This window comes from Heterocephalus glaber, unplaced genomic scaffold (assembly GCF_053883595.1).
Source record: "Heterocephalus glaber isolate CG9 unplaced genomic scaffold, H.glaber_assembly_v1.0 deba00001429, whole genome shotgun sequence".
NCBI classification, from domain to species: Eukaryota; Metazoa; Chordata; class Mammalia; order Rodentia; family Bathyergidae; genus Heterocephalus; species Heterocephalus glaber.
Window position 1 is genome coordinate 33389334 of NW_028258294.1, and position 26337 is coordinate 33415670.

The 26337-nt window shown below is 51.1% G+C and overlaps 1 protein-coding gene across 5 annotated transcripts in view; it reads right to left on the bottom strand.

The window, feature by feature from the left end:
• Dscaml1 (DS cell adhesion molecule like 1) overlaps positions 1-26337 on the bottom strand; it is a 329506-nt gene that overhangs the window by 53201 nt on the left and 249968 nt on the right. For all 5 annotated transcript variants that reach the window (XM_013076639.3, XM_013076640.3, XM_087212423.1 and 2 more), the window contains 5 exons: positions 25566-25862; positions 23774-24046; positions 15239-15517; positions 14735-14854; positions 13703-13879 (listed from right to left, as the gene is read on the bottom strand). In XM_013076639.3, the coding sequence (XP_012932093.2) occupies positions 13703-13879; positions 14735-14854; positions 15239-15517; positions 23774-24046; positions 25566-25862 (1146 nt within the window). The remainder of the gene's footprint in view (positions 1-13702; positions 13880-14734; positions 14855-15238; positions 15518-23773; positions 24047-25565; positions 25863-26337) is intronic.

Here is a 26337-nt window from a genome sequence, read left to right on the forward strand (position 1 = left end):
GAGAACTCGGAAGAAACAGGAGAGAACACTGCTGGCTGTCGGGGAGGCTGACATAACGCAAGGGAGTCACATTCTAAAGGCAGCTGGGGCACTTTATCGTTACCCCATTCATGGCTGTGGGTGAAATAATCTCTGTTGCAGTGCATAGTTGACTTTACTGAGGGTTTACTTTATGCCAAGTACTGGTCAGTTCTTGTTCATGCATTGATTCATTTAATGCTTACAGTAACACTCTTTTTATTCCCACTTTAGAGAAACTGAGGCTTAGAGAAGCAAATACCTGAAGGTCATGTAGCTAGTAAGTGACAGAGCCCGGGCTCCAGCCAGGGCATTGGAGGTCTTACCCATGGTGTGATACCGGCCAGAGGACAGTAGACAGTGGAGCAGGTGCCTGGAAAGGGGGTGCCAGGCTGAGCTCCTCTGAAAAGAAATGTAGGCTGCTTGGCAAGAGAGGACTGGTCTGGGAATTGGGGAGCAAGGGATGTGGCTTGACTGCTGTCCCAGGTGGGTGCTGTGGGCAGGGCCTAGGAGGTCTTCAGGTCTGGCTGCACGTGAGAACCCACTGGGAGGTAATGCAAAATCTTACTGTCCAGAGCCCCCTCTCAGAGGCTCTGATTTAATCGGTCCACGGGTGGACCTGGGCCTCTGCATTCCTTAGGAGCCACCTGCACTCCCAGGTGGTTCTCACACATGGTCTGAGGGAAGAACCATAGGGGTGATGACTGCTCTTCCCTTGCCCTCAGGTCTTTTCCTGCCCCATGCAGGATGGTCCCAGTTAACACGATGAGAAGAAGGGGAGCAAGGTCGTGGTGTTCTTCACCATCCCCAAGGAAGGGATTCTGCTTTCTCAAGACGTCCTGCCGGTAGTATAATGGGACTCTCTTCAGGGATCTCACAGAGCTTTTGGTTAAAAGGGATGGGTGTGCTGAAATGTGTTTCCGGATGTCTTCTTTGTCTTCTGGAAGAGGCTTTTCCCGGAGAGCAGTGCTCCGAAGGCTGAGAGCTCTGCATACTCCCTTGAAGAAAGGCCCCACTCACTCAGGAGACAGAGGATCTCCTTGTTTTGGAAAGGGTTATATGCAGCCAGGAGAAGTATGTGCCCCCCCCCCCCCAGCCCAGCCCACTCCTCCCTCTCCTCGAAAGGCTTGTGTTTCTGCTCCTTGTTAACAAGCTCTCGACAAGAACCAGCCCCGTTTGGCAGTGTGAGATAAGCCACCACAAAGGGGCATTGTTGGCATGTGGGGTGGTGGGCCCAGGGCGGGTGTGACAGCTTTGCTGAGCCTCAGCAGCAGCAGCTCTGGGCTTCCCCTGGGACAGGCTGAGGGGTGGGAGGTGCTTTCTGGAGCCTGCTTTGTTTTTCCCTTCTTAAAGAGCTAGGGCCATGGTGTTGTTAATTTGATTGCACCCACTTCGGCTTCTTGTCTCCCCTGATTAGCCCAGCTCTACCTGAAGCATGAGATTAATTCAGATTGCATGGAAGCAATCAGCCTCGCCTCTGAGAGCCAGCAGGGAGGTGCCTGTAGAGCTGGGGCCCCCCAGGACCCTCAATGTCCACTGTCCTGGTACATGGGGATCAGAACTGGCCGGACCAGGGTGTGTGTGGAGGGCACTGGGGTAATGGTCATGGAGAATGGTGGGACTGTGCAGGCTGGGGCTGCAGACCTGCGTCTGCTGCATGGTGGACCCAGGAGAGACCCTCAGATTCACCAGGCCTTACTTTGTTTAGGTATAAAATATCACTCACTTCCTTTGGCTGCTTGCCAAGGAGGACAAGTGGCAGAGGGGCAGTGTTCTCAAATAAAGGGGACCTGCCCCCTCATCCCCAGTGTGCCTCTGGTCCTCTCTTTCCTTGAGAATTTTGGAAAAATGATAGTAATAGCTAACATTTACTGAATGCTTATTATGTGCCTGCACCGTGGTTAATGCTTTCTGCGAATTAGCTCATTAAGTCCTCCTCCCCCCACAGCTCTAGGACGCGAGCAGTTTTAGAGATGAGAGACATGACTCTGATCACCAGAATCCTTTCAGAAACAGCAGGAGACAGGGCCATCTTTCTTTGGTCACTGGGGAAAGTACTTCAGGTCATTGCCGTGAATACCTGAGAGCTGGAATTGGCAGTCTTTTCTGTGAAGGGCCAGGTTGTATATGTTTTAGGGTTTGCAGGTCATAGGTCTCTGCCACAACTACTCATCTTTGCTATTGAACCTCAAAAGCAGCCACAGACAATTCAGCATAAAGAAGAGGTGTAGCCAGGTTCCAGCTATGGAGGCCAGTTAACTGGCTAGATTTGGCCCCAAGCCCCACTTATAGATCCCTGCTCTGGGCAGAGGGAGGGGGTGGGCTTATAGACTCAGAGATCTCTGAGCAGAGGGAGGGGGTGGGCTTATAGACTCTTGTCCTAGAAGGAGTTTTTTATTTTTTTCGGTACTGGGGATCAAACTTAGGACCTTGCACTTGCAAGGCAGGCTCAGTGTCACTGAGCTAAATCCCTGGGCCTAGAAGGAGTTTTTTTTGGTACCAGGGATCGAACTTGGGACCTTGTGCTTGTGGGGCAGGCGCTGGAACCACTGAGCTAAATCCCCGGCTAGAAGGGGTTTTTGATTAGAAGACTACCTGTGTTTAGGAGGAGTAGTTGTGTGAAATAGGGAGGAAGAGCATTTTACCAGGTTCTGGAAGGCCTGAGCTCTCAGTAGCAGATCACTTGATGTAGATTGTGGTGGGCGGAATTGTGTCCTCCAGAAACATATCTGTGGATGTGAACTTATTTGGAAATAGGGTCTCTGCAGATGTAATCTGAATGTAAGGTGAGGTCATCCCGGGGTAGGGCGGGCCCTGAATCTAATATGACTGGCGTCTTAGCGAGAAAGGGTGAGACACAAGGGAGACTGAGGGTGTGATGTGGATGTGGTAATGGGGACGGATGCTGGAGGGATCCATTTACAGTCCAGGGGCTGCCAAGGGGTGGTGACAGCTACCTGAAGACGTAAGGAAGTGTCTTCCTCTGCCACCTCTGTTGACACCTTGATGTCAGACTCTGGCCTCCAGAGATGGGAGAGAGTAAATCTGAGGTGTTTTAAGCTTCCTAGTTCATAGTGTTTTGTTACAGCAGCCAGGGGAAATGGACACAGGGACCTGGCGTGTGATGAGAGGTTCTTAGTGTATAGGGCCCAGGGGCAGCTGCAGCTTTTGCTTCACCAATCCAGAGGGGACTTAAGGTGCTGGGTTGTGGGGGCTTGCTCTTCCAGGTGTAGGTGGAATCATTCCCTGTTGGTACAAGGGAGGCAGTGCAGGAGTGTGCAAAGACCACAGCCATCCTGGCCCCAACAGCCCCCGGCACCTGGCATAGGGACAGTCACAGAGCAGGTGCTTAGTAGCTGTGTGTAGAGTGGCAGATCTGGACATAAGCAAACACAAGGAGGAGAAGACTTTCTCTAGAATCACAGAGAGGCCCAGAGGGCTGGGCAAGGTTAGGGTTCGGGGGCAATTTGCACCCAGACCACCCATCCAATTGCTTTCTGACTCAAGACAGGACATGACACCTGCCACCAACACACTGATTTGTGAATCATCTCAGAGGGGTGGCTGAGGGTTATCTGGTCTAGCACCCAGCTCAAGGTGGAAATACTGGCAGTGTTACCCAGTGTCTGGCTTCCTCAGGGCACCCATCGCCTCTCTTTGCAACAGTACCCATGGGATCTCTCCATTCCCACCTATGTCACTACTGTGGGTGGCATTATTACCCTCATCTCTCAGCCTTTGCTTCTCCTGGCTTCTTTTGTGCAATCCATCAAGACTTGTTATTTATTCCTGAGAGAACCCCCCTTTCTCTCTAACCCCTGCTCAGGATTCTGATGTCATTCCCCTTATCTAGTATACCATGACAGATTTTGGTGCCACTCTTCCCATCCACTCTCAGCCCCTAATCTCCAGCTGCCACCCCCCGGTCAGGTGCCCTCTGCACCCTGCCCATACAGGCTTCCTATCCCAGTGCCTTTACTCAGCCTGCTCCTTCCACCTGGAGGCTTTCTTTCTTTCTTTCTTTTTCTTTCTTTCTTTCTTTCTTTCTTTCTTTCTTTCTTTCTTTCTTTCTTTCTTTCTTTCCTTCTTTCTGTTCAAGCCCTGCCTATTCTTTAAGGATCAACTCAAGCCCCACTCCCCAGGAAGCTCGGTTTGACCTTGTCTGTCCATTCTTTTGTTTCTTCTCTAGACTAACATTCACTATCACATTTGTGCAATCACATTTTAATATTAGATCTTGCCTATTTTTCCTGAAAGTTAGTTCCAAGCGTCCTAACTAGTCTATAAATTTCCGGAGGGCAGGGATGGTGATTTAATCTTGCCTGTTTCTCTTTCAGACTGCTATGGTTTGGATATAGTTTTAGTGTATCCCCCAAGGGTTCATGTGTTTGAATTTAATCCCTTTTGTGAGGTATTAAAAGGGTGAAAACTTAATCTGACTATGATGTGAACCTTTGGGAGGTGATTAGGATTAGATAAGGCCATCAGGGTGGAGACCCTATGATTGAATTCTGGTGGCTTTATGAGAGAGACCAGAGTACACACACACACACGCTCATGCACTCATGTGCACGCGCACACACACAAACACACACACACACACACACACGCACTCTTTTTCTCTCACTATGTAATGTCCTGCATCACACTGGGACACTGCCAGTAGGACAGACCTTGGGCCTCCAAAACCATGAGCCAAAATAAACTTATTTTAAAAAAGATGTACCCAGCCCATGGTATTGTTATTATTAGCAACAGGAAAAGGATGAATACCTAGACCTTGACACCATGCTGGCCATGTGGCTACTCAGGAAGTATATGGTTGTTGCTTAGCCCATGCAACATTTTATTCTGCCTCTGCCCTTCAGAGGTGCTTCAGTTATAATTGGGGGAGCAGCTCTGGGCAGGCTTTCGAGGCACTGCTTAGCTCCCTGCCTGTTTGCATTTTCATATCTACTAAACTGAGACACCCAGTGATCACCTTGGCTCTCTTGGGTTGGGGCATATGGACCAGTACCTTTACTTTGGTTGACATGTACGGTGCACATGATTCTGTTATTTATCTGATCTGTTCTGAATGATACCTTGGAGCCCAGATCCATCTGGAAACTCTTTAATGTTGTGGTCTCTGAACAAGGGACTGGTAGAGGGGACAGTGATGATGTGCTTTATGCAACCACTGCAAAAGCCTCTAAGGAAAGAAGGGCCTAAATGAGACCCCTGGGGATAGATGCTTTAAATTGGAAGTGGAGGTTGCATGGGCAGGGTCATTCCTCCTATCCCTTCAATAAAATCCCCCTGCCTATTAGGGGCTGGTTGCTGTGGTGATGAGAGGGGGTGGGATGAGGGTAGGGGGATTTTCCACATGGAACCTGTCTTAGTCTACCTCAAAACCTAGCCAATGTCCTCTTTGGGGCTAGGTTTGTGATGTGACATGGATTGCTCCAACAATACTGTTGGTGTCATGAGATCAGTGAAATCTCCTGTTTTCTTGGTTCATACTCATCTTCATCTTCTCTAGGACCCCCTGAAACACTAGAGCTACAGTTTCTGAAAGACAGGGCCTGTAACTGGCAGCACATGCCCTGGGGTCTCCATTGGCTCAATAGAATGTGACTCACTTGTAGGGCTCTGTTAATGCTTGGGGGGTGGAGGAAAGTGACAGAAGGATGATGACTCTTCTGAACAGAGGAGCCCTCTGGTCCTAGGGATTGTGAGTAACAGATCCTAGTTACACAGGGGATAGTGGGCAGCAATGGTATGAGAACCAAGACCCCTCCTCCATGATCAGACCTTTCTTGTCCTCTCATTGAACTACTTATTTTGGCCTCTCTGACCCTGCAGAGGGTGGGTGAGCCTGGGGGTGCTATAGATCCCTCAGCCAGGGCTCTGAGGTGTTTGTAACTCCTTGATCCTCCAATAAGAAAGTCGAAGTGGAGAGGCTGGCCTGGGGAGAGGATGTGTCCAGCCTCTCTCCTCACCTCTGTTTGATGAAGCAGGAGACAGTGTTGCTCCTTACTCAATAAAGTCTGAAAATCAATAAGGCCTAAGAGCCAGCTGGATAATCATCACCATGGAAATGATTACAGTGACTCATTCCTCCACCCCCTCCCTCTCTCCTCACCAGTGGTGGAGAGGCCAGCTCCCACTGCAGAGTGGACCCACTGGCTTGCCATAGGACAGGGTGCGACCCTCTCAGCCACTTTGATGCTGTGCAGGTGAGGCTGACTGATGACTGTCACCTGGAAGGCGAGATAAAGCAGCAGTCTCTTGATTCCACAGCTGTGCCGGGGCTCGTATGACTCAGCTCCCAGGCCTCAGCCTCTGAATTCTGCTCACTGCTTGACTTTCGTGTCTCTCCTCAAAACATTTACAGGTGCAGCAGAGGGTCTGTGCCCCAGCTTCTCACCCAATTGGGAGGCTCATAAAGGTCAAAGGGGGAGCTAAGAGAAGGACCTGTGACAGTAGCTGTGGTTAGACCAGACCTGTGGGTTAGGGGCCAGTCAGCAGGTCAACCTCCACCATGGACTGCCAAATTGGTCAGAGGCTTGTGCTGAACCGGGTGCCAAGGGTGAGAATTCCCACCTGGGGTAGGGGCAGAAGCAGTGGGAGATCAGCCCCAGTCCCCAGGGAGCTTCTGTTTGGTGAGGAGACAGGACCTTCCATCAAGTAACACTAAGAAAAACCTTGGGCCAGTTGCCTGACCTGACACGTCTCAGCTTATCGTCTGTGGAGAGGGGCACTGTGTGGGGAGCCATTCTAATCCACGTGTCCTGGTTTCATTGATGTGTGTTGCAAATAGTCCCTCTCAGGGCAAGGATTTCTCTGGTAGCTCAGCACATCAGAGGAAGACAGTCTGTGGAGGAGGCCTTAGGAGGCCCTGGAAGTAAGCTCAGAGCATTTAGGCAGAGAATTCGTGGGTACCTATAGTGTGGTCAGGAGAGAGATCTATGAGCTCTCGGCTGCTATCTCCTTTGGTGCATAGACCCCTCAACCTGCCCTGTGGGACAGGGGTCCCAGTCACCTAGCTCTAAGGAAGGTGCTTTTGTCCTACAAGGAGGGATTTCCACTGGGAAAATGTGAATTAGGAGCATGTGTGGTTACCAGACATGTGGTCATGTTTTCTAAGGTTTTGCATTCCTGACCTTGGTATCTATGGTCAACCAGGGCAGCTAATCTGGTGTTCTCTGGCCCAAGGCTTCCTTTCACAGAGCAAGATTCCTCCATCCCTTATCCTCACTAGAGTTTGGCCCCATCTCTTCCCTCTTGACATCCTGTGACTCTGCAGGGGTGTGTGCTCGCTGAGGGCTCTTGGATCTCACTTTAATTGGTCTGACATTTTGCTAAACAAACAAATCAAACTCAAACCAAACACAGAGCCCTTATGGATTTAATTGGCTATGGGCTTTGTCTGAGGCCCAATCACTGGAGCCTTCACAGAGGTGAAGGGGAGTTCGGGGGCAATAAGAGAACGTGTCTAATAAGGTAACCTGCTGGACAAGGGGCCAGCAGAGTCCCTGGAGGCCCTGCTGCGTGGTGGCAGTGTAAAAACACAGCCCGCCTCCTTTGTACCTACCTCTCACTGAAAAGTTCTCTTTGAAGATGCTTTATTTTTTCCCCATGTGTCAGTTGGAGGAGGAATTGCCTCCTCCTCCTTTTGGTCATTACCTCTTTTTAAATATGTTTTAAAAGGGAGATGAAAGGCAGCTCTGTGGACGTGGTTATTTTCTCTGTTAATTACATTTATTTTCAACCAAGTTCTGGGAGGCTGTCTGGTGCCCTGAAAAAGCATGCATGCTGCTAGAATCATGGTTTGTCTGAGGCGGAAGGTGTCTTGGATCATCTAGTGACTAGACTCTAGTTCATGCCTCTTAAGGTAAGATGAGGAAATTGAGGCCCAGAGGAGGGAAGGGACACTTAGATACTTGCAGAACTGGTCAGAGGCAGGACCAGTGGCAAGATTTTGGACTCTCAGTTTGTGCTTCGAGTTCTGATCTCAGCTGGGTTAAACTACCCAATGACCTTCAACTAATATGTTAAGTCCTCTGAGAAAGAGTTATTGCCTACCAACCTCACAAGCAAGGTATGGGCAGAGCTTAAAAACTGTCAAGCACAGTACATGGGCCAGGTAGTATGCTCAGGTACTCATGGGCTCAGCTCACGGCAAGACTCTGAGTCAGGGAGGAGTGGGTCCAGTCTGGCCCGGCCGATTGTTGTCAAGGATGTCCAAGGGCTGGGAAAACCACTTGCCTTCTCTAACAAACCTTTAGATCCCTGGGGGCCTGTGATGGTTAATTTTAGGCATCAGCTTGACTGGATTAAAGAATCCTCAGAGTACTGGCAGAACATTATTTCTGGTGTCTGTGAGGGTGTTTGCAGAAGAGATTGGCATGTGAGTTGGTGGACTGAGTTGGAGAAGATTCACCTCAATGTGGGCACCATCCTATCAGCTGGGGACCCACACAGCACAAAAAAGGCACAAGAAAGTGATTTCCTGTCTCTCCCAGAGCTGCGACACTCTTCTTCTCCTGCCCTCAGACATCAGGCTCTGGACCCTCTGGCTTTTGGACTCTAGGACTTACACCAGTGACTCCCTGGGTCCTCAAGCCTTTGGCCATGAACTGAAGGTCACACCTTCATCTTCCCTGGTTCTGAGCCCTTTGGCCTTGGACTGAGTCAGCATATCAGAGTCTCCACCTTGCAGATCATTGGTTGTGGGACTTCTCAACCTCCATAACTGTATGAGCCATTTTTCCTAATTCCCTCTCACCCACCCATCTATCCATCCTTCCTATTTATCTATTTATGTCCTGTTGAGACTGTCCCTCTGGAAAACCCTGCCCAATACAGGCCCTAATAGGGGTTCTGCATGGCAATTCCTCAAGAACTGGAGTGTGGGATCCCAACCTCTACAGGACCCTTAGCCTCCTGGAATTCTGGTTTTGATCCTGGTATCAAGAGTCAGCTCAACATAGGAAGAACACATCTAGCTTTCAAAGCTCACAGAACCTCACACTTTATTCTCCCTGTCCATCTTCCCCTTTACCCTCTTCCAGGTACCCTAAGCTCTCACCTCACCAGAGGACATTCGTGGACTCCCTGCCCCCACAGCCTTGCTTGTGCTGTTTCCTCATCTCTGTAGCTCGATGACCCTCACCTCTTTTGGCTCTTGCTAGAATCCTTCTTGCCTTTCAAGCGCTACTTAGACTATGGCTTTTGTGAGGCTTTTTTTGGACACCCACTTAATCTCCCCTAGGGTAAAATTGATGACTCCATTCCTAATTCTTTTTGAATCACCTTGGTTGCAGCCTTTTAAGGCACCTATTGTTTTGTGTATTATAGTCATTTTCAGTATGTGTTTATTTCCTTTTCGTGATTCTAAATTCCCTGACAACAGCAGCTCTGTCATACCTATCAGTAGTACCTATCAGTTTTCAGTGCCTAAAACTAACAATCGCTAACAATTATTGAATGTGTGCTCTGTTGAATAGTGTTGAATTGTGTTGTATTGAATGTGTACTCTGTGTACACAATTATTGAGTGTGTACTCTGTGCCAAGTACTGTCTTAACTGTTGTAAGTACATGATCTCATTTAAACCCTGCCAATAAGTAAAGAGTACAGATGGTCCTTGACTTTCAGTGGGGTTACATTTTGATAAACCCATCATAAGCTGAAAATATCTTGAGTTGAAAATGCTCAGAATATACCTAACCTACTAAACATCCTAGCTTAGCAACATAGTACACTGCAGAATGCTGACAGGTTACCTTTGTAATCTCAGGGCTCACTGCCACTGCCAGCATCAAAAGCAAGTGTTGAATCATATACCATTAGCCCAAGAAAGGCTCAAAGTTCAAAATTCAAAGCACAGGGTCTACTGAATGCATGTTACTTTTGGACCATCGTAAAGTTGAAAATTACTAAGTTGGAGACTGTCTGTATTGTAATTCCAAACTTACAAAGATTTACTTACAAAGGGGTTTACTTACAAAGATTGTAGTCCTAGATGACACAGCTATCAAGTGGCATAGTTGGGATTTGAACTCCCGTCTATCTATTCTACTCTCTTGACCTATTTAGTGAGTGCTCAGTGAGCACCTGCTGAGTTCTCACTGGAAACTGGAGGGGAGGGGTCAATGGTGGAGATCCTCCCCAACGGAGGCCAACCACAAATATCCCGTTTGACCCTTGAAGCCTTTTACTGATGGTCTGTTCCCTTTGATATGTTTACTCTTTTTTGCTCAGGTACAGTGGGGGTGAAGGTCAGCTTGCCTCCTTAAAGTTCAGGGAAATGTCAGGTCTGACAAGATAGAGCTTTCGTGGTCAAATATGTCCTGAGTGTGTTGGAGGCACTGAGGCAAGCCTTGAAATTGGGCTTGCATGCAGCAGGTCTTTCTGTGGTTGGCTTCGAAAGTTGGCAAGGGGAGTGTTGGTGTTTGTGATGGGCTAAGGGATGACTAGGAGTGGCTTACCTCCAGCAAGCCCATTGGTGACCCATATGCCCAGATCCCAAAGGTCTCACCTACCTATGTCCTCTAAGCTGGACTTAGATGGGGGAGCAGGGGGAGGTGGAGGGAGAATGAAGGAGGAGAAGGTCAGAGTGGGGAGAGGGCAGGGGGCAGAAGGGGAGGTAGACAGAGCAGAAGAGAGGATGTGCAGGGAAGCAGCTGAGGCTGGGATGCTTGGGACAGCACACCTGTGCAGAAACAGCAGGGCCCGGAAGTTCCAGAGAAGGGCAGGCAGGCCAAGGTGCCATCCCACTGCCACTAAGATGGAGGCCCTGCCACAGCCCTCCGGCCTCCGAGATCCTTGGCCCTGCTCTCTCCTCTCCTGTGAGTGCTGGGGTGGCCTGAGGCCTTGAGGGCAGCTGGGGCAAATCACTGGGGAGAGGGAGGCAGGAATGCAAGGGGCACCTGTGACAGGAAGGGTGGGAGAAAGAGTGTGAGTGTGAGAGAAGAGTGGAAGCTGTGAGAGAGACAGGGACACGAAGGCCTATCAGGGGAGGCGGGTGAGCAGGAAAGTGCACCCGGAGGGGTTTGTGAGAGATCAGCCGTAGGAGGGGAGTGAGTATTCGTGGGCCTTACTGGGGAGGGAGGAAGCACAGGAAAATGACAAGACATGAAATTAGGTAAGGGGATGAGAGGAGGGAGGGACACAGGTCCGGATTCTGCCCTGACTCATTAGTGCTGTAGGAAACTCCCACCGTGGAGGGGGGGAGGTTAACACCAGTGTGTGTGTGTGCGTGTGTGTGTGTGTGTGTGTGCGTGTGCACGTGTGTGTGTGTGATTTTGTATAGCACATGTTCATAGGCAACCCTATAAACTGAACTTTCTTCAATACTTCAGGGCTTGCTTGCTGCTACCTGGGTTGTCAGTGACAGAGGCATAGAAGAAATGCAGCTCCCAGGGGTAAAGTGGCTTGCACAGCCACCCTGGATGCCAAAGCACTCAGCTGAGAGTTGGGTGTCCTCACCTCCCAAACACTGCATCCCTGCATCTCCACGGGAAACCCTCATGCTTGTGCCACAGGCCACCAGCCACACTCCCTAAGTGAAATCCTCTAAAAAAAAAAAATCAGAGCCGAGTTCATTGGGCTCATCCAGCTGACAGTGGAGGGAGATAAGGATCAAATACCTAAGACGTTCCAGAGGTGTCTACTTTTCCTTTTGCCTCTCGAAGGCAGAATTAGTGGAGTTCTCCCTGGCTGAGGGATGTAGATTGATCACCTGTTTTTATTAAGGACAAAGTGCTTTTTGATAGTGTGAGGGAAGTGGCTCCCCAGGGCGGGGATTCCAGCCCGAAGCTCCCTGAGCATCATCGATCGCCTCACTGGGCTTCCCTGTCTTGTGCTGAGTGGAACAGGGGCAGGCGGGTGTGGGCAAGCAATAAAGAAGCTGTGATTGCTGGGGGAGGGACCCGGGGAGGTGTCGGGCAGACCACATGCGCACGAAGCTCTCTCTTGGGCAGCTTCCTCCCCGAGCCCCAGGGGACTATGTGAAGAATGATTGCTGGCCACTGGATCTGCGCTGGCCGGATGCCACACTGGCTGCTTTATGTCTATCATGGGACCTGCGCCTGACACGAGACAGAACCCTATTTTACTACAACTCCCTTTTTCTAGATCAGGATAGTGAGGTACCATGGGCCAAGTACATTCGTTAGAGTCACACAGTAATCAATCAGATTCACTCTGATGGGTCAGACGCTAAAACTCAGACCCTCACCTCTGCCCTCCAAGGCCCATTTCCTGACACGGGGGCAGAGGGACACTGTCCTTCTGACCTGATTCTCAGGGACCCATTATTCAGCCCCCCTCTGAGTATATAGGGACAGGCTCACTAAGTAGGATTGATTGCTGTGATTTTTAACAGAGTTGGGATGGCAGGTAATCGGTGGCTTTGCAAGGTCCCTGAGGCCAGCTTTGGGTTTGAGGATTAAAGCCACAGATACAGCACCAAGTTATAATGAGTTGTGCTCCTTTGGCTTTTACAAAGCATTTCCTCTTTTTATCATCAGTTTCTGTGCTGTACACAACAGTTTTGTGAGGTGGGTGGGCTGGGAGTGAACCTGGAGTATGAGTGAGGAAATTAGAGCACAGAGAGGTGAAACGACTTGCTCCAAGTCACACAGCTCATGTGCTTTCCATCCTTTAGAGCATAATCCTACATATATAAAAGAGTTTACTGTAAAACAGTGCGCTGCTATGCCAGTGGTAGCCTCATGCATCTCGTGTTTAACTGCATATTTGGATAATATCAAGGGGCCATCACAGATGACTGACATATACCTTCTCAGTTTGCACTTAGAAGTTGGCACTCTGTGTGGTACTTTGCGATACACACGGATGAAATTGCCTAATAACATATTTCTCAGATTATATTTCCATCACATGTCACATGACTGTATTGAAATTTAAATAAAAAGAATTTGGCCTATGTGGAGTCTACTAGTTAATTAGAAGTTTTTCTCCAGACTATATCGAACTATTTGTTCAGTATTAGTTTTGAAAATCTTTCTAAAACAAATCACATCTTCTGATGTCTTGTTAATGCTTGAAATGTTTTTTTTATATTACATGGAAAAATGTTTAAGTACTTTTCAGTTTTGCTTTGGTTGAGTTCTATTATATTTGAATATTATTATAGTTTTTTTCCCTTGCATTGTTTTTCTTTGAATAATTTTAATTTTTGTGTGTGTGTGTGTGTTTAGTGAATGATAACAAAGTTATACATTAATAATAAAAAAAAAGTCACACAGCTCATTAGGTAGATTTGGAATTGGAGCCCCGTTTTCTGACCATAGGCTTTTCTCCTGCACTGTGCATGCAGTATCTTCCTTTCTAAGGCACAAACAGGTTGTACACAGCAGGTATATATTAAGAAACAGGGATAAGTTGTTTGAGATAAAATTCAGATTGATTGGCAATCTACAGATCAAAGTAAATGGGGTGGCACATCAGTACATAAGCGAGTCAGGGCTGGGGTGGGTGCTGTCCATGGTGGGGGCCTTGTTTTAGAGGACAGCGCTCCTGGAGGGTCCCTGGGAGGGGCCCAAGCACACCCCGGGGAGCAGGGATCCTTCCTGCCTCCCCTCCATTGGTGGAATAGGGCAGACCCTGGGTGCCGGTGGGGAGCGTGTGGAGATGGGGTCAGGGTGCTAGGAGGGCACAGGGGCAGCACTCACTCTTGACTGTGAGGAACATGGACTTGCTGATGTCAGTGCCCACGCCGTTGCTGGCCTGGCAGAGGTAGTAGCCGATGTCCTCTTCTAGAACGTGGCGGATCAGCAGGGAGCTGTTGGGCAGGATCTGGATGCGGCCGGTGAGGGGCACTGGGTGGTATTGCTGGGGGTTCCCGCTCCCTGTGAGGAGGCAGAGGTTAGGAGGGATGGGGTCTGTTTGGGGGAGTGGGTCAGTCTGGAGACAGCACCTTAGGAGTGGCTCTCATGCCTTTTTCATGCCCATCTGGGGCCATTTTTTGTAGCAGAGTTGCACCATGCCAAAGTGGTGAAGCCACACAGCTCCTGCTGGGCAGCAGGACAGACCCTCAGAGAGGTCTGCCCCTGACCCAGCTCTGCAGCAAGGGGATGGAGTGGGCCCAGGGCCAGAGCACAATGCTCACCTTGGCACCCAGCTTCCTTGGGGTGAATTCTTGAGAGAAGAAGAAGGAATTGCAATAGGCAAATGGCAGTTGCCTGGTCTTAGTCAGCCAGGCCTGGGAAAGAGGCCAGCCATCCTTGGGGAAGGGGCTGGGAACGCCCTCCTGCTCCCTAGTGTCAGTCGTGAACAAAGTCTATGATACTGCATGTATCCTTGGGATTAAATTGGGCTCTAAGAAGGACCAAGATCCCGGGACAGGTAGACTGGTGAAAAGCTGTCTTAGGCATTGAGCCTCTGGGATGCCAGTGTGGGCAGGGTGGGGTGGGAAAAGTGGACATGGATTATTTTATGGCTGGAGGGAGGACAAAGTTCTAGTCCATGGTGACAAGAGGAAACATGAAGTCAGCATGATGCTGTCCTTGGTCTACAGATCCTTGGGGGTGGCTGCAGATGTCCTCTAGATTACCTGTAGCAAGGGGTTTCCAAATGCTCAGAACCCAGGACTCTCCCCAGGGTTAGTGGTTGAAGGGGAGAACAGGCCCTGTCCCATCAGAGCATCCCCTCTTTCCCTCCCCTCCTCTCCCCTCCTGGAGGTTCTGGCTGAGCCAGGGACTCACCCTTGGCATGCTTCCACATGACCTTGGGTGGGGGGTAGCCATCCACTGAGCAGTTAAGCACACCAGCTTTGCCATAGATGCCATCTTGGTTGTTGGGCTGCACCACAAATCGAGGGGGCACTGCCGGAAGAGAGGAGGTAGTGAGAAACAGGTCATCTGTGTTTTTTATAGGTCTCCTAGGGCTTGGGCACCTTCCATGTGGTGCCAGCCCTTCTCCTGGATCATCATAGAGTTTGGAGGGGACAGTTTCTGAAACTCAAGATGCAAACATTGAAATGGGAGATGGGGGCCCTGAGTTCCAATTGTGCCTTCACTAATGACTAATGGAGCAAGGGTCTCTTGGACTTTGGGCCTCTGTTTCCTGCTCTAGGAAATAAGAAGCTTGGACTGCTCCATCTTAAAAAGCCCTGCTAGAGGCAACTACACATGAGACTGTTATTCAAACTGGAACTCCAGAGTGGTGGCTGTGGTGCTCCCTCCCCATGGCTGGCCTGACCCGCTCACCACGCACGATGAGCTGGCGCTCTCTGCTCACAGTGGCTGCAGCGTTGCTGGCGATGCATGTGTAGTTGCCATTGTGCTTGAGGGAGACACTGGAGATCTGCAGAGAGCTCATGAATTCCTTGCTCTCGATGGTCACGCCCGAGCCTGAGATGATCACCTGTCCGTCCTTCCTCCAGGTGATGCGGATGGGCATGTCCCCTGAAGACACCACGCAGGGGATGTAGAGCAGCTGGCCAATGGAAGCAGGTGGGAACTCGAAGGGCTGGATCAGAGGGGGCACTAGAGGGCAGAGGGATGCTGCTGTCAGGCCCCACTTGCCCAGGTCTGGCCAGCTGCCTTTCGTGGGCTCTGGGCTGCCTGACGTTGGGGTTGGCCTTGAATTGAGCTCCCCCTGTTCTCCTATTCATGCAGACCCTCCTGGGAATCCTGGGGTGCTCTGCCATTGTGCTTACTGCTACCCATGTAGGCCTGGACCCACTGTCTCTGTCCAGGGCCTTGGCCCACTTGGATTAGCTCTGATCTTCAGATCTGTCTGAGGCTTCTTGACCCCCATCTGCCTGCTGACCCATTGCTCAGCTTGTGCCTACATTCTCATCTCAGACAAGAATCTCAGAGCCCTCTTGGGGTCTGGAATAGATAGAGGTAAGATGTCCAGGTGTCAGGCAATGGACAGTGCCAAGACCTTCCCCATGGACTCCCCCATGGCACTTGTCTAAAACCAAGGTGCTGTACTTCTGTCTCCTTCCACAGAGGTTCCCTCACCAGCTCTATCCCTCTCCATGGTCATCAAATGTTAGGACAGGTGAGCAGAGCACATATTGTTGTTTCAGTTGCATTATGTATTTTATCTCACTGAGTCCTCCTACCAAAAATGTGATGTGAGCTTAATTTTACAGTTGAAAACATGGAGGTAGGTCCAACACTGAGAAGTAATTTTCCTAGGTTACCCTGCTCACCAGAGGTGACACAGGGATTTGAAACGTTGTCTGTCTCCTCTCCAAGTCCAAGTTTATGCTGCTTGGCTGTCTCCTTGAGCAAGTCCCAAGGATGCTGAGATCAGAGACCCTTTGTGTCATAAGTGAACTCTTTTTTCTGGGTGGCAGGAAAGAGCAGAGAGGGCCATGTGGATTTTGAGACTTCTTGCTCAAAGTGCCACAAGCCTGACCTCCCTCCCTCACTGCCTGCATCTCTGGCCCTGGGGGACCTGTCTGGAGCCGGAGCACTGTGAGATGGATCCTCCTTTCTCAGCTCTGGCTAGAGCATCAGACATTATCTTTATGACAACTCAATTAGGCCGCAGTGGCTTCTCCAGCGAGTGGGGTGGGGGGGAGCGAAGGAGACAGACAATTAGCTTAACAAGGACGAGCACCCAGTAGATGGGATCTCCGTTCTGCAGTTAAATAATTAAATTACAAGGCTGTCCACAGTCCTCTGGCCTTCTCCCAGGCACCAGCTCTGCCCCTCCTTGGACGCCTGCTACTCACCACCCTTGGCTCAGCCAAAGTGGCCACAAGAGGATGAAGAGCCTGAGGAGGAAGGATGTATGGCACTCAACGAATGCCCTTCACAGGCTACCAGGGCTCTGTGGGGAGCTGTCTGTGAGGACTGGCCAGTGGGGACAGAGAAAGCCCCTGGCAGCCCTCTGGATCACCGGGAAAGTCTTGACCAGGAGCTTCAGGTCTGGAGGATGTGACATTTAGGAGGGATGCCACTTCCATGACCCCCAGAAGAGGCCTCTGTTGATGTTTTCAGCTGCGTTTGCTGCCTTGGCCTCTACTTCCGCTGGGACTCCATCAGTGGACCATGGCTATCCACAATTCCATGCCTTAGCCCTGCCTGGCGAGCACAGCTGGGCATCCATCCTCCTCCCTTACTCTATGTGCTCCTGGCCTCTTTGCTGACTTTGTCTCATTTCATCCCAGAATCATCTGGGCCCAGACCAGCCCTCTGCCAGGTTTCCCAAGGCTCCAGATCAACTCATCCCTGTCACTGACTGCTTCTTTTCTGTTGAACCGTGGGCATCTCTAGATGGATTTCTCTGAAACCCCAATTCCAGTAATAACCCAATGCTCATTACTGAGACTTCCCAGAGATTCCACTGGATGGCCTCTGTGGATTCTCGTGTGTGTGTGTGTGCGTGCGTGCGTGTGTGTGTGTGTGTGTGAGCAGATGCACCTATTGGTCAGATCTAGGTCTCTAGGCCTCTTTGGACTTTGATCAGAATTTCTGCAGAGACCAGGCGCATGCCTCAACTATGGCACTTATCACAGGCAGTGGGCAGGACTACCACCTCCCAGGGACTTGAGAGCTAAGATTTATGTAGCTAGTACTATTCACCTGGCAAATTGTAAGTGCCCAATAAATGCATGTTGAGTGAGTAAACAAATGGACATATGTCTGGATACCACTTCCTGGGGTGACCTCAGAGGTTCATTTATGCTGTGGGCCAGGATGGGGTCCACAGAACAGAGGTGCAGGACCTGCTTATGCCAGGACTCTCTGCAGCCAGAAGCTCCTCTCTCAGTCCTTCCCAGGCCCAGGCCCTTTCTGTCATAGCGTCAAACTGGATCCTGTGATTGAAGAGCTTGTGGGCTCTTGGACACCAGCATTGGGAGTGTGTTGGTAGTGACGAAGGACTGGAGGGCAAAGCAAGGGTTTGGGGGAGAAGACCAAGGGACTGTCCAGTATGGAGGGCTATGCCCTAGGGACAGATGGCCAGTGTTATAACTTCATTGAGGAAAGAGCAACAGGATAGAGACAGAGTAAAATTAGGCAGAAAGATTTAGTTCAGGCAAGGGAAAACTGTCTCTCTCTGTAAGAAGGGATTTAGACAATGAAACAAGTTACTATGGCAGGTTAATTCATTAATTAACTAATTCATCTAATATTTATGAAATACCTGCTCTGTGAAGGCATTGTGCTCCATGTGGGCTGAGGAAGCAGATGTGGAAACTGCAGATGGAGCCTCAGGAGTTGATCATTGACTGGGGAAGATAAGGCACTACTCTTATTGACTCCTTGGTCAGTGGCACTTGGATATTCAGACACTAAGCTCAGAGCAGAGGGACATGTCTCTTTGCATGTGTGGGGTGGCCACAGCCTTATCGTATTTGAATTGACAGTTAAAGGACACACATGCATGCAAAACTACATGGGATAAGGGAGAGGGAAAAGGTGAACTCCAGGGGCTGAGGCCACATAGGACTATCATTCCCTGATGGTCTGCAGGAGGGACATGAATGGCTACTGGAGAGGCTGCAGAATAGCCGCCGCCAGTACCTTGGGCTCTTAGATACTCTGCTGGGCTGGGCCAGGGCTCCCTAGAGTGCCATTGTCCTATAGGAGGCAGGTGATCAGACAACTTTTCAGAGACCTTGCTTCCTCTCCACCACAAAGATGTGGGTCACCATGGCAGCTGATGGTGCAAGCTCAATGGTATGGCTGCTGGCATCTACTCAGACTCTGAGGTGGGAGTGCTGGGGCCAGAGCTGCTCAGGGAACTCCATACCTCCAGGTGAGCATCCTGACACCCCATAAATTCAGGCTCCCCCAGCCTGGAGGGAGAAGAAAGCCTCAGTCTTACAGTGTGCATGGCTAGGGGGCTCCTAAGTTTTTAGCTGAGGTGACTGCCCAGGCCTTAGACGTTTTTCTGACCCGTGGCTCAGCCGCACTTTCCCGCATGCTCAGGGGACAGGCATGAGCAGACTATATGTTTGTGTCCATTTCTACCCTTAGGAAATCAATCCTTGAGAAGGCAGGGTCTCTGGTCACTCCCACCCAGAGTGGCAGTGCTGAGCTTCGCCCTCAGACCTCCCATCCCCGAGTCTCTGCATTTCCCCAGCAGCTGGCCTGGATATTGGGCCACAACCTGGATATACAACCTGGTGGTTTCTCTTCAGAAGCTCTGCTCTGGCCATGGCCACTTATACTGAGGTGCTGTGATGGTGCAGAGGCAGGAGCACAGAGTGGCTGAGAAGAGACAGTGGTTGTGGCTGTGCATTTGGCGTCTGGCCCCCATAAAGCTTTTACAGCCACTTGTTGGGGATTGTCATGTACTGCTGACCCCCCAGCCCAGTCCATAAACACTTTATGGGGTCTCTCATCATCTGTCTTTGAGGCTGAGCCTTTTATTTACTGCACTTGCTAGCAAAGTGTGCATGTTGGAAGGTGGGGTTTCTCTGCCCGTGTGGAATGAAGATGGCAAAGAGCCTGGCCTCTGCTACCCACACAAATGACCACAGGCATGTGGCCTCATATCTACCACCCAGCCTCTGCCTTTCAGCCTGTTTTCTCATCTGCAAAATGGAGGGGTTGTACAATAAACCTCTAAAACCTGGCTCTGACTTTCTAGTTCTAATAGGTCTCATGTTTTAGGAATAACAACAATTTACTTCAGTTATTACCACAACTCTCTCTTCTCAGGAAGGCCTTCCCTGACCTCCCTATTTAAAATCATAAGCCCCTCCTCCTTCCTTTTGTGCTCTGCCCCACTCCTTATTTGACACTATACATCTTGTATGTATTTGATACAAGAGGTTTCCTCACTAAAATAGATGCTCCTTGAGGCAGGACGTTTCATCTGTTTTGAGCATAGCTATATTGGGAGATAGTGCCTAGAACATGGTGGGTATGCAGTCAAGGTCCCTGGATAAAGAATGGATGCTGCTGATGCTTCCTCATCATTGTCATCATCTTCACCATCATCACCAGCCTTGTCTGCCCCATCAGGCAGTTGCTTACTTGTGTGTTCCTGGCTCCTTTGGCTAAAGAAACAAGGTTGCCGACAGCAGCTTCCTCAGTCCTCATCCCCCCAAGGGCAATTAGGTACTGTCCTATTGAAGCCTGTTATCCACTACCTCAGCCCCAACCTGTGGATTCTAGTAGGGTTGCTTCCAAATCTCTACTTCTGCCAATAGCACACATCTGGGCAGTCCAGGTGGCTCTCTCTTATGCCCTATGATCATAGGAACCCCCAACCATTCATTAGAGTGGGAGAGGGTGCCCTCCACCAAGGTTCTCATGTATACAGCTCTGGGTGGAGCCACAGTGGAAGCTCTGCACTAGGTGGCGGTGAATCAGTGTGGGTCAGGAGTATTGGCATTGAGGCTGAGGGTATCTGTGTGGGTGTGTGTGTGCCTTCTTCTGCTTGCTCTGCATGGGGACCTGGTACTACCTCCTGGGCCTGGCCCTTCTGAGCATGGGAAGAAAGTGCCTCATGCCCTTATTTTGGCTCAGAGGCTTTTGGAGGCTCAGATATAAAGATGGAGATATTTCTTCACTCAGTGAATGCCAAGGGGCTCAAGTTACAGCTTTTCCTTCCTGGTTAATTAAACATTCAGCCTCTACGCCCAGAGATGCTTTTATGCTACATTATTTTTCAGCTACAGGGGGCCCTAAAGTCACCAACTCTAGATTGGGTCTGTGTGCTCTCCTCCTTTTAGCATCTGCCAAGGAGCTCTCTGGAAGCCCAGAGACAAGCACCCACCTCCCTTGCAGGCTGGCTCCCCCCTGCCAGTCAGGGTTGCATGTCCCAAGCCCAGGCAGTCCTTGATGCACCCTCCACCCTTTGTCCTCTTGCTCCTCTCTCCCTGCAGGGGAGCAGCAAGCTTACCTGGGCAGTGTTTCCTACTGTCCCACCTGCAGCCACCTTTTGTGGCCGGGGAATGTTGCCTTGTAGGAGGGCACCAACAGAGGAAATGCTGGTGCATATGTAACTGCTAGTACACAGGTATATGTGTGGGTGCTCAAATGTGAGCAGGCTAGAGTGCTACTCTGATGCATGAACACGCCTATAGGGTATACACGTGTGTGCACTCACACAGGTTTCTGCATATGCATGTGCATGCATGTCGGGTGTGTTCTGCTCTTCTTAGCTCAGTGTTTGAAAAATTCATTAGAAGACAAGCAGTCCCAGGAGGAACGCAGTCAGCAGTTGTTTTTCCAGCTCATGGAACAGCCTGAGTTTTGGGCCCGCCCTCCCTGCCAGCCGTTGGCCAAGGGAAGTGGGGGTAGGGTAGAGGGGACTTCCAGTTTTATCTTTAGCTTTTAATGGCCTCTAGTCCAGCTCTGCCTTGCCCTTTTCTGCCCTTGAATTCTCCAGGGGGCAGCAGAGGTGGGGTCCCTTCTTCCTCCCCTGAGTCAGGGCCCCTTGCCATGCCCAGGGGCACCTCCTCCACCCCCTCTTGGGGAGCTCTTGGAAGAGTGCAGCCGCTAATCAAGCAGCATGATCATAATCAGCTTTGATGGGTTCTTCTGCAAAAGTGCATTCTAATGAGGTTGGGAGAGGGAGTCAGCAAGAGGGTGGAGATGAGGAACTTGAGCTTTTCGAGCGGCAGGGTCATAGGTCCCAGAGCCCCTCACATGAGTGTGACTTCTTGGTCTAGAGAGGAGACAGGTGACCTCACTCTTTCTAGGGCTGGATTCCTGGGATTTTTCAGACCTTGATGGTGGGGAAAGGGAAAAGTGTGCTATGAGCTTGTGCTCGCTCTTTCTCTCTCTCTTCCCCTCTCTCTCTCTCTCTCCTCCACCCCTCTCCCTGGGCTGGGTAGACACTGTGGCTCAGCACTACACAACAGGCCCAGGTAGTTGCTGAGATGGAATGCATCAGATTCAATTCATTAGAACTGATCGTTCCCTGAATGGGGCTGAATAATTGATGAGCAGAAGCAGCTTTCAGGATGTTCCAAGTGTTCCAAGGCTCACTGGAGCCCTGCTATTATTATTATTTTTTTAGCCAACAAACTTGGTCAAATGCTTGCTGGTGCGGTTGAAGGAGTGGAGCAAAGGGTAGATGTTTTAATATGTGATCTTTACACTGTAGGCTCTCGGTCCACTGCATGTAGCAGAAATGGATACATGTGGCATGATGCTGGGTGGGAGCGGGGAGCAGGCTGTGCTACAGTATCCCATTGTCACCAAGTGGATTTGCCCAGGATGTCAGGGGTGGGGATGTGGCCTAGGGGTTGTGGGGTTCCTACTGGCACAGCAAGCGCTTGGGGCTGGGCAGAGACACTAAGCTGGGATGGGGATCCTGCCCCCTGCCCCAAATGAGGTGCAACAGCAGGGAAGCCGAGAGGTGGAGCAGTCAGGGTGTCCTTTCTCCTGACCACAGAGCCCCCAGTTCTCGGGCTCAGAATGAGGCTTCCCATGTCACTCCAACCCAGACAAATGTCTCAGTTTCAGTTCAACAGACGTACACTGTCTGGCACTGTGACAGGTGGTGGGTACACAAGGATGCATTCGACATAGCCCCTGAGCACTGATGAGGGTGAGCCAGGTGACAAGAAGCACAGGGAGAAGCACTGACCCAGCCTTTTGCTGCTTCTGCTCAGTGTTGCCAGCTGTCCCGTAGGCCTGCCCCCCTGGACGGCCACCACATGCTTGAAGGGCCCCAACCAACCCCTTCTGCCACCCAAATCCTTCTCTCCTTTGTCAACAGCACCTCCATTTGATCTTGCTTCTGATCTCCGAGCCAAGAAAACCCTGGGTCTGAGGCCCAGGGGGCCCTCCCCTGTGTCAGAGCCCCTTGGCAGAGCCCCATCTCTCTTCCTCTTTCTCATGGACCCATGCCCAGGGCAGCTTTCCTCTCTTGGTTAATGTCCCTACCTCTCATCTCTTGATGTGTGTGTGTGGGGTCTTTCCAGCTTTCCCTCCCTGCTTCCCTGGGGTGACACAGACTCAGGGAGAGGGGCCCCAAAGGCTATAGGGGCTCTCAGCAATCTCAAGGACTCTCTTCCACCTCCTTCCTAGGTGGTCTCCGGAGCTGTTTCTTCCTTCCTGAGGTGGATGATGAGGTAACATTCCTCCCCCAGCCTCCCTTTCCCTCAGCCTCGGTAGTTCACTCACCTCTCCTTTGCCAGGTCTGGCAAGATCCACCTCCCCATCCCAGCTCAGAGCAACTGGGGACCCTCATCTCACACGGTCTCCAGGCTCATCAGTCCCAAAGCAGGTATGTATGGGCTTCACACACCTGCACAGCCCCAGAGCCAAGGGGACACCAGTCACTGGCCCACACATTCTCTTGTCTGCTTGATTACATTCATTTCTTCATTCATTCAACCCCCAGACTTACTGAATGGCTCTCAAGTAGCTGCCAGACACAGAGCCCTCACCCAGGGGAGCAGGAAGGCCTGGGAGGAGCAGTGCTTTCTAGGCCTCAGGTGGCACTAGCAGATGGAAGGTCCTTCCCCATCTCATAGTAGCAGCCCAGGATGGCCACTCTGCCCCAGGAGGGAGGTAGGGCAGCTGGCCTGTTTGCTTCCACCCTGGCCTGCTATTGCTAATCTCTCATGTGACCCTGCTGGGAGCCTGATGGCTCCATCCTGACGTCAGAGCCCTGGCATAGCCTGCCATCTCTGACCTGGGTCTCCTGCCCAGAAGGTGACCTGCTTCCTCTTTGACTGTAACTGAGCCCTTCTGTCTCTGGATCTGGGCTGCCTTGTACTGCCGCCTACTGGGGAACCTGGATCTTCTGCCCTGCCTCATTTCCTCCAAAAGCCAACACCAGGACAGGCAGGGTCGGGGTGGGAGGCCTACCTTTAACAGCCACGTGGACACTCTGGCTGATGGAGAGCTGGGGCTGGATGAGGACACTGCACAGGTACTCCCCCTCATCCATGCCCTTCTGCACATCAGTCAGCTTGAGGGTCCCGTTCTCAAACACCACCTGGCGGTGGTTGTCAGGTAGCAACAGGGCATCCTTGTACCACTTGATGGAGTAGTAGGGGTAGCCGATGACCCTGCAGTTGATGAGGGTGTCCCGCCCAGCAACTGCTGTGATGTTCTTCATCGCCCGGATGCTGGGGGGTCCTGTGGGGTTGGGAGGAGGCAGAAAGGAGGGGCAAGCGGTGCCGTCAGCCAGGGACAGCCCAGCATGGCCCTGGGGTGCTCTTTTTGGTTGCTTGGCACCTGAGACTTCCAGTGTGAAAATTTAGCGGGGCAGAGGGAGGTCATTTCCAAGGTGGATGGCAGAGGCCAGGATTGGGGTCACCCATGGTCTTTCCAGGCCTTGATGGTGTCAAACAGTTGTACCAGGTATGTGCCCTACAGGCTTGCGGTAAGAATCCATTGTAATGGGACAGGGCAAGGGCCTCATCAGGAAGTAGGGTTGGGATTTGGGAGGGCAAGTCCTCCTATATGGGGAGGTTAGGATTCAGTGGTTAAATGGAAATGTGGACTCTGTGTTATTTCCTCTACTTGCTCACTCTGGTCTCATCCCCAAAGGACCTTACATGTGACCTTAAAGGGGCACAGGATGGTCTTCATGGATGAGCTAATGAATTTCTTTCAATAGGTAAAGGTGTATTGTGGACCCCTGAGAAGGGGCTATAAACAGGGCCTCTGGGCACAGGTGGTAAAGGGGTCTCAGAGGTCAGTGCTGCAGAGAGTCAAGGCAGTCTCTGGGCCTTAGGTCCCCATCCAAGATGAGGGCAAGACTAGGGAATCTCCCAGGGCCCTTCAGCACTTCCTTTCCAACCCCAGGGGAGTTCAAGAGTAGCCAGCGGGGAGGCCACGTTTCTCGTGTGAAGTATGATGAATTTGGTGTGAACCCGTACCCTGTATGTCCCTTACTTGTTCCCAGGGCAACTGCTAGTACCCAGTGCCCCTTCCCTCCCACTCCCTTGTTCCTCCTTAGGCCTCGGGTCAAAAGTTACTGGTAGGGTCAGATAAAGACTAGTCAGACCTACAGGGCTACAAAGAGCATCAGAGGAGACTGCACTGCTCTTATTACGATGGCTTGGAGATCTGAGATATGGGGATGATCACCTTCTCCTTTACTCTTGAAGGCTCTCTGCCTTGGGACACCCTCACCTAGCCTCAGCCTGCTATTCTTAATGGTTTGAGCCTTATAGGGAGAAGGTAACACCCTGGCTCCTGGCTACCTACATCTCCTGTAGCACTGGGGGCTGGCTCAGTGGGGGATGCTGGGAACACAGCTGCTTGTTAAGGTCAAGGCTGACCCCTCTGCCCCTGCCCTGTCTTTGTCCTGGCAAGGCCCTGGTGGGGCTGGCAGATGCTAGCAGGTGCCTGGGGCCCAGAGCCATCTGATGGGGTGAATGGGGTGGGGAGGGTGGGCAGGCTGGATTGTGGGGGCAGAAGAGGAGGAGGGGGTGGGAATGAGGATGGGATGAAGTACATGGGGCGCTCACTCACACGCAAGAATGGATGACAGGGCTGGGAGGGGTTGAGAAAGAGGGAAGAGACTTCTACTAAAATCAAAACGACGATTAATAATAACAAATACTAATCACCACAAGAAATAATGGTAACCACAGAGATGGCAAAGGAACTCAAAAGCCTATTCTGATATTTAAATGTAGACAGGCACCTCTTACGTTTATTCGCGCCTGATATTCAGCACTGCCCACCGAGTTCCGCGCCGTGCACCGGTACACACCCCCGTCTCGGATCTGGGGGCCCGTGACGTTCATGTGGCTGATGGTGGTGCCGTCAGACATGGTGTACTGGTTGGTGCGGTGGCTTCCGTCCCGCACGATGGGCTCGTCGTCCAGGGCCCAGGTGACCGTGGGGGGCGGGGCGCCCTTGGCAGCACACATCAGTGAGAACTGCTCCCCGGGGTTGACCACCTTCTCGCTGAAGGACGAGACGATGCGGGGCGTGCCGTCTGTGGGGAGCGAGGAGCCCCCTTCAGGGTCACCGAGCCACGGAGACACTGTTCCCCCCAGGCCACCCCATCCCAGCAGGGGGAGGAGGCAAAGTAGCAGCCATAATAATAATAACAATAGCAATAGTAAACTGCCCAGTGCATGGGGCTCTGTGTAGCCCCATGCTATGCAATTACTATAGTGCGTGGCTTTGGATCCACCTTTGCTAGCACTGTGTCTTTGGGCAGGTCACCTAACCTCCCTATGTCTGCCCATCTCTTACTGGTGGAAGGGGAGATTGGTGGCAAGACATATGCCCACCTCATCTGGACATTGTGAGGATTTGGTAATGTATTGGAGTTGCTCATCACTGTGCTTTGTAAGTACTTAATAAATGTGGGGTCCTCTCAACTTTCCCTTTCTCTTTCTCTATTAACCTGCCTTTCTCTTCCCTTTATTAATAAAGACCCTGAGGTGTAGGAAGGCAATTGTGTG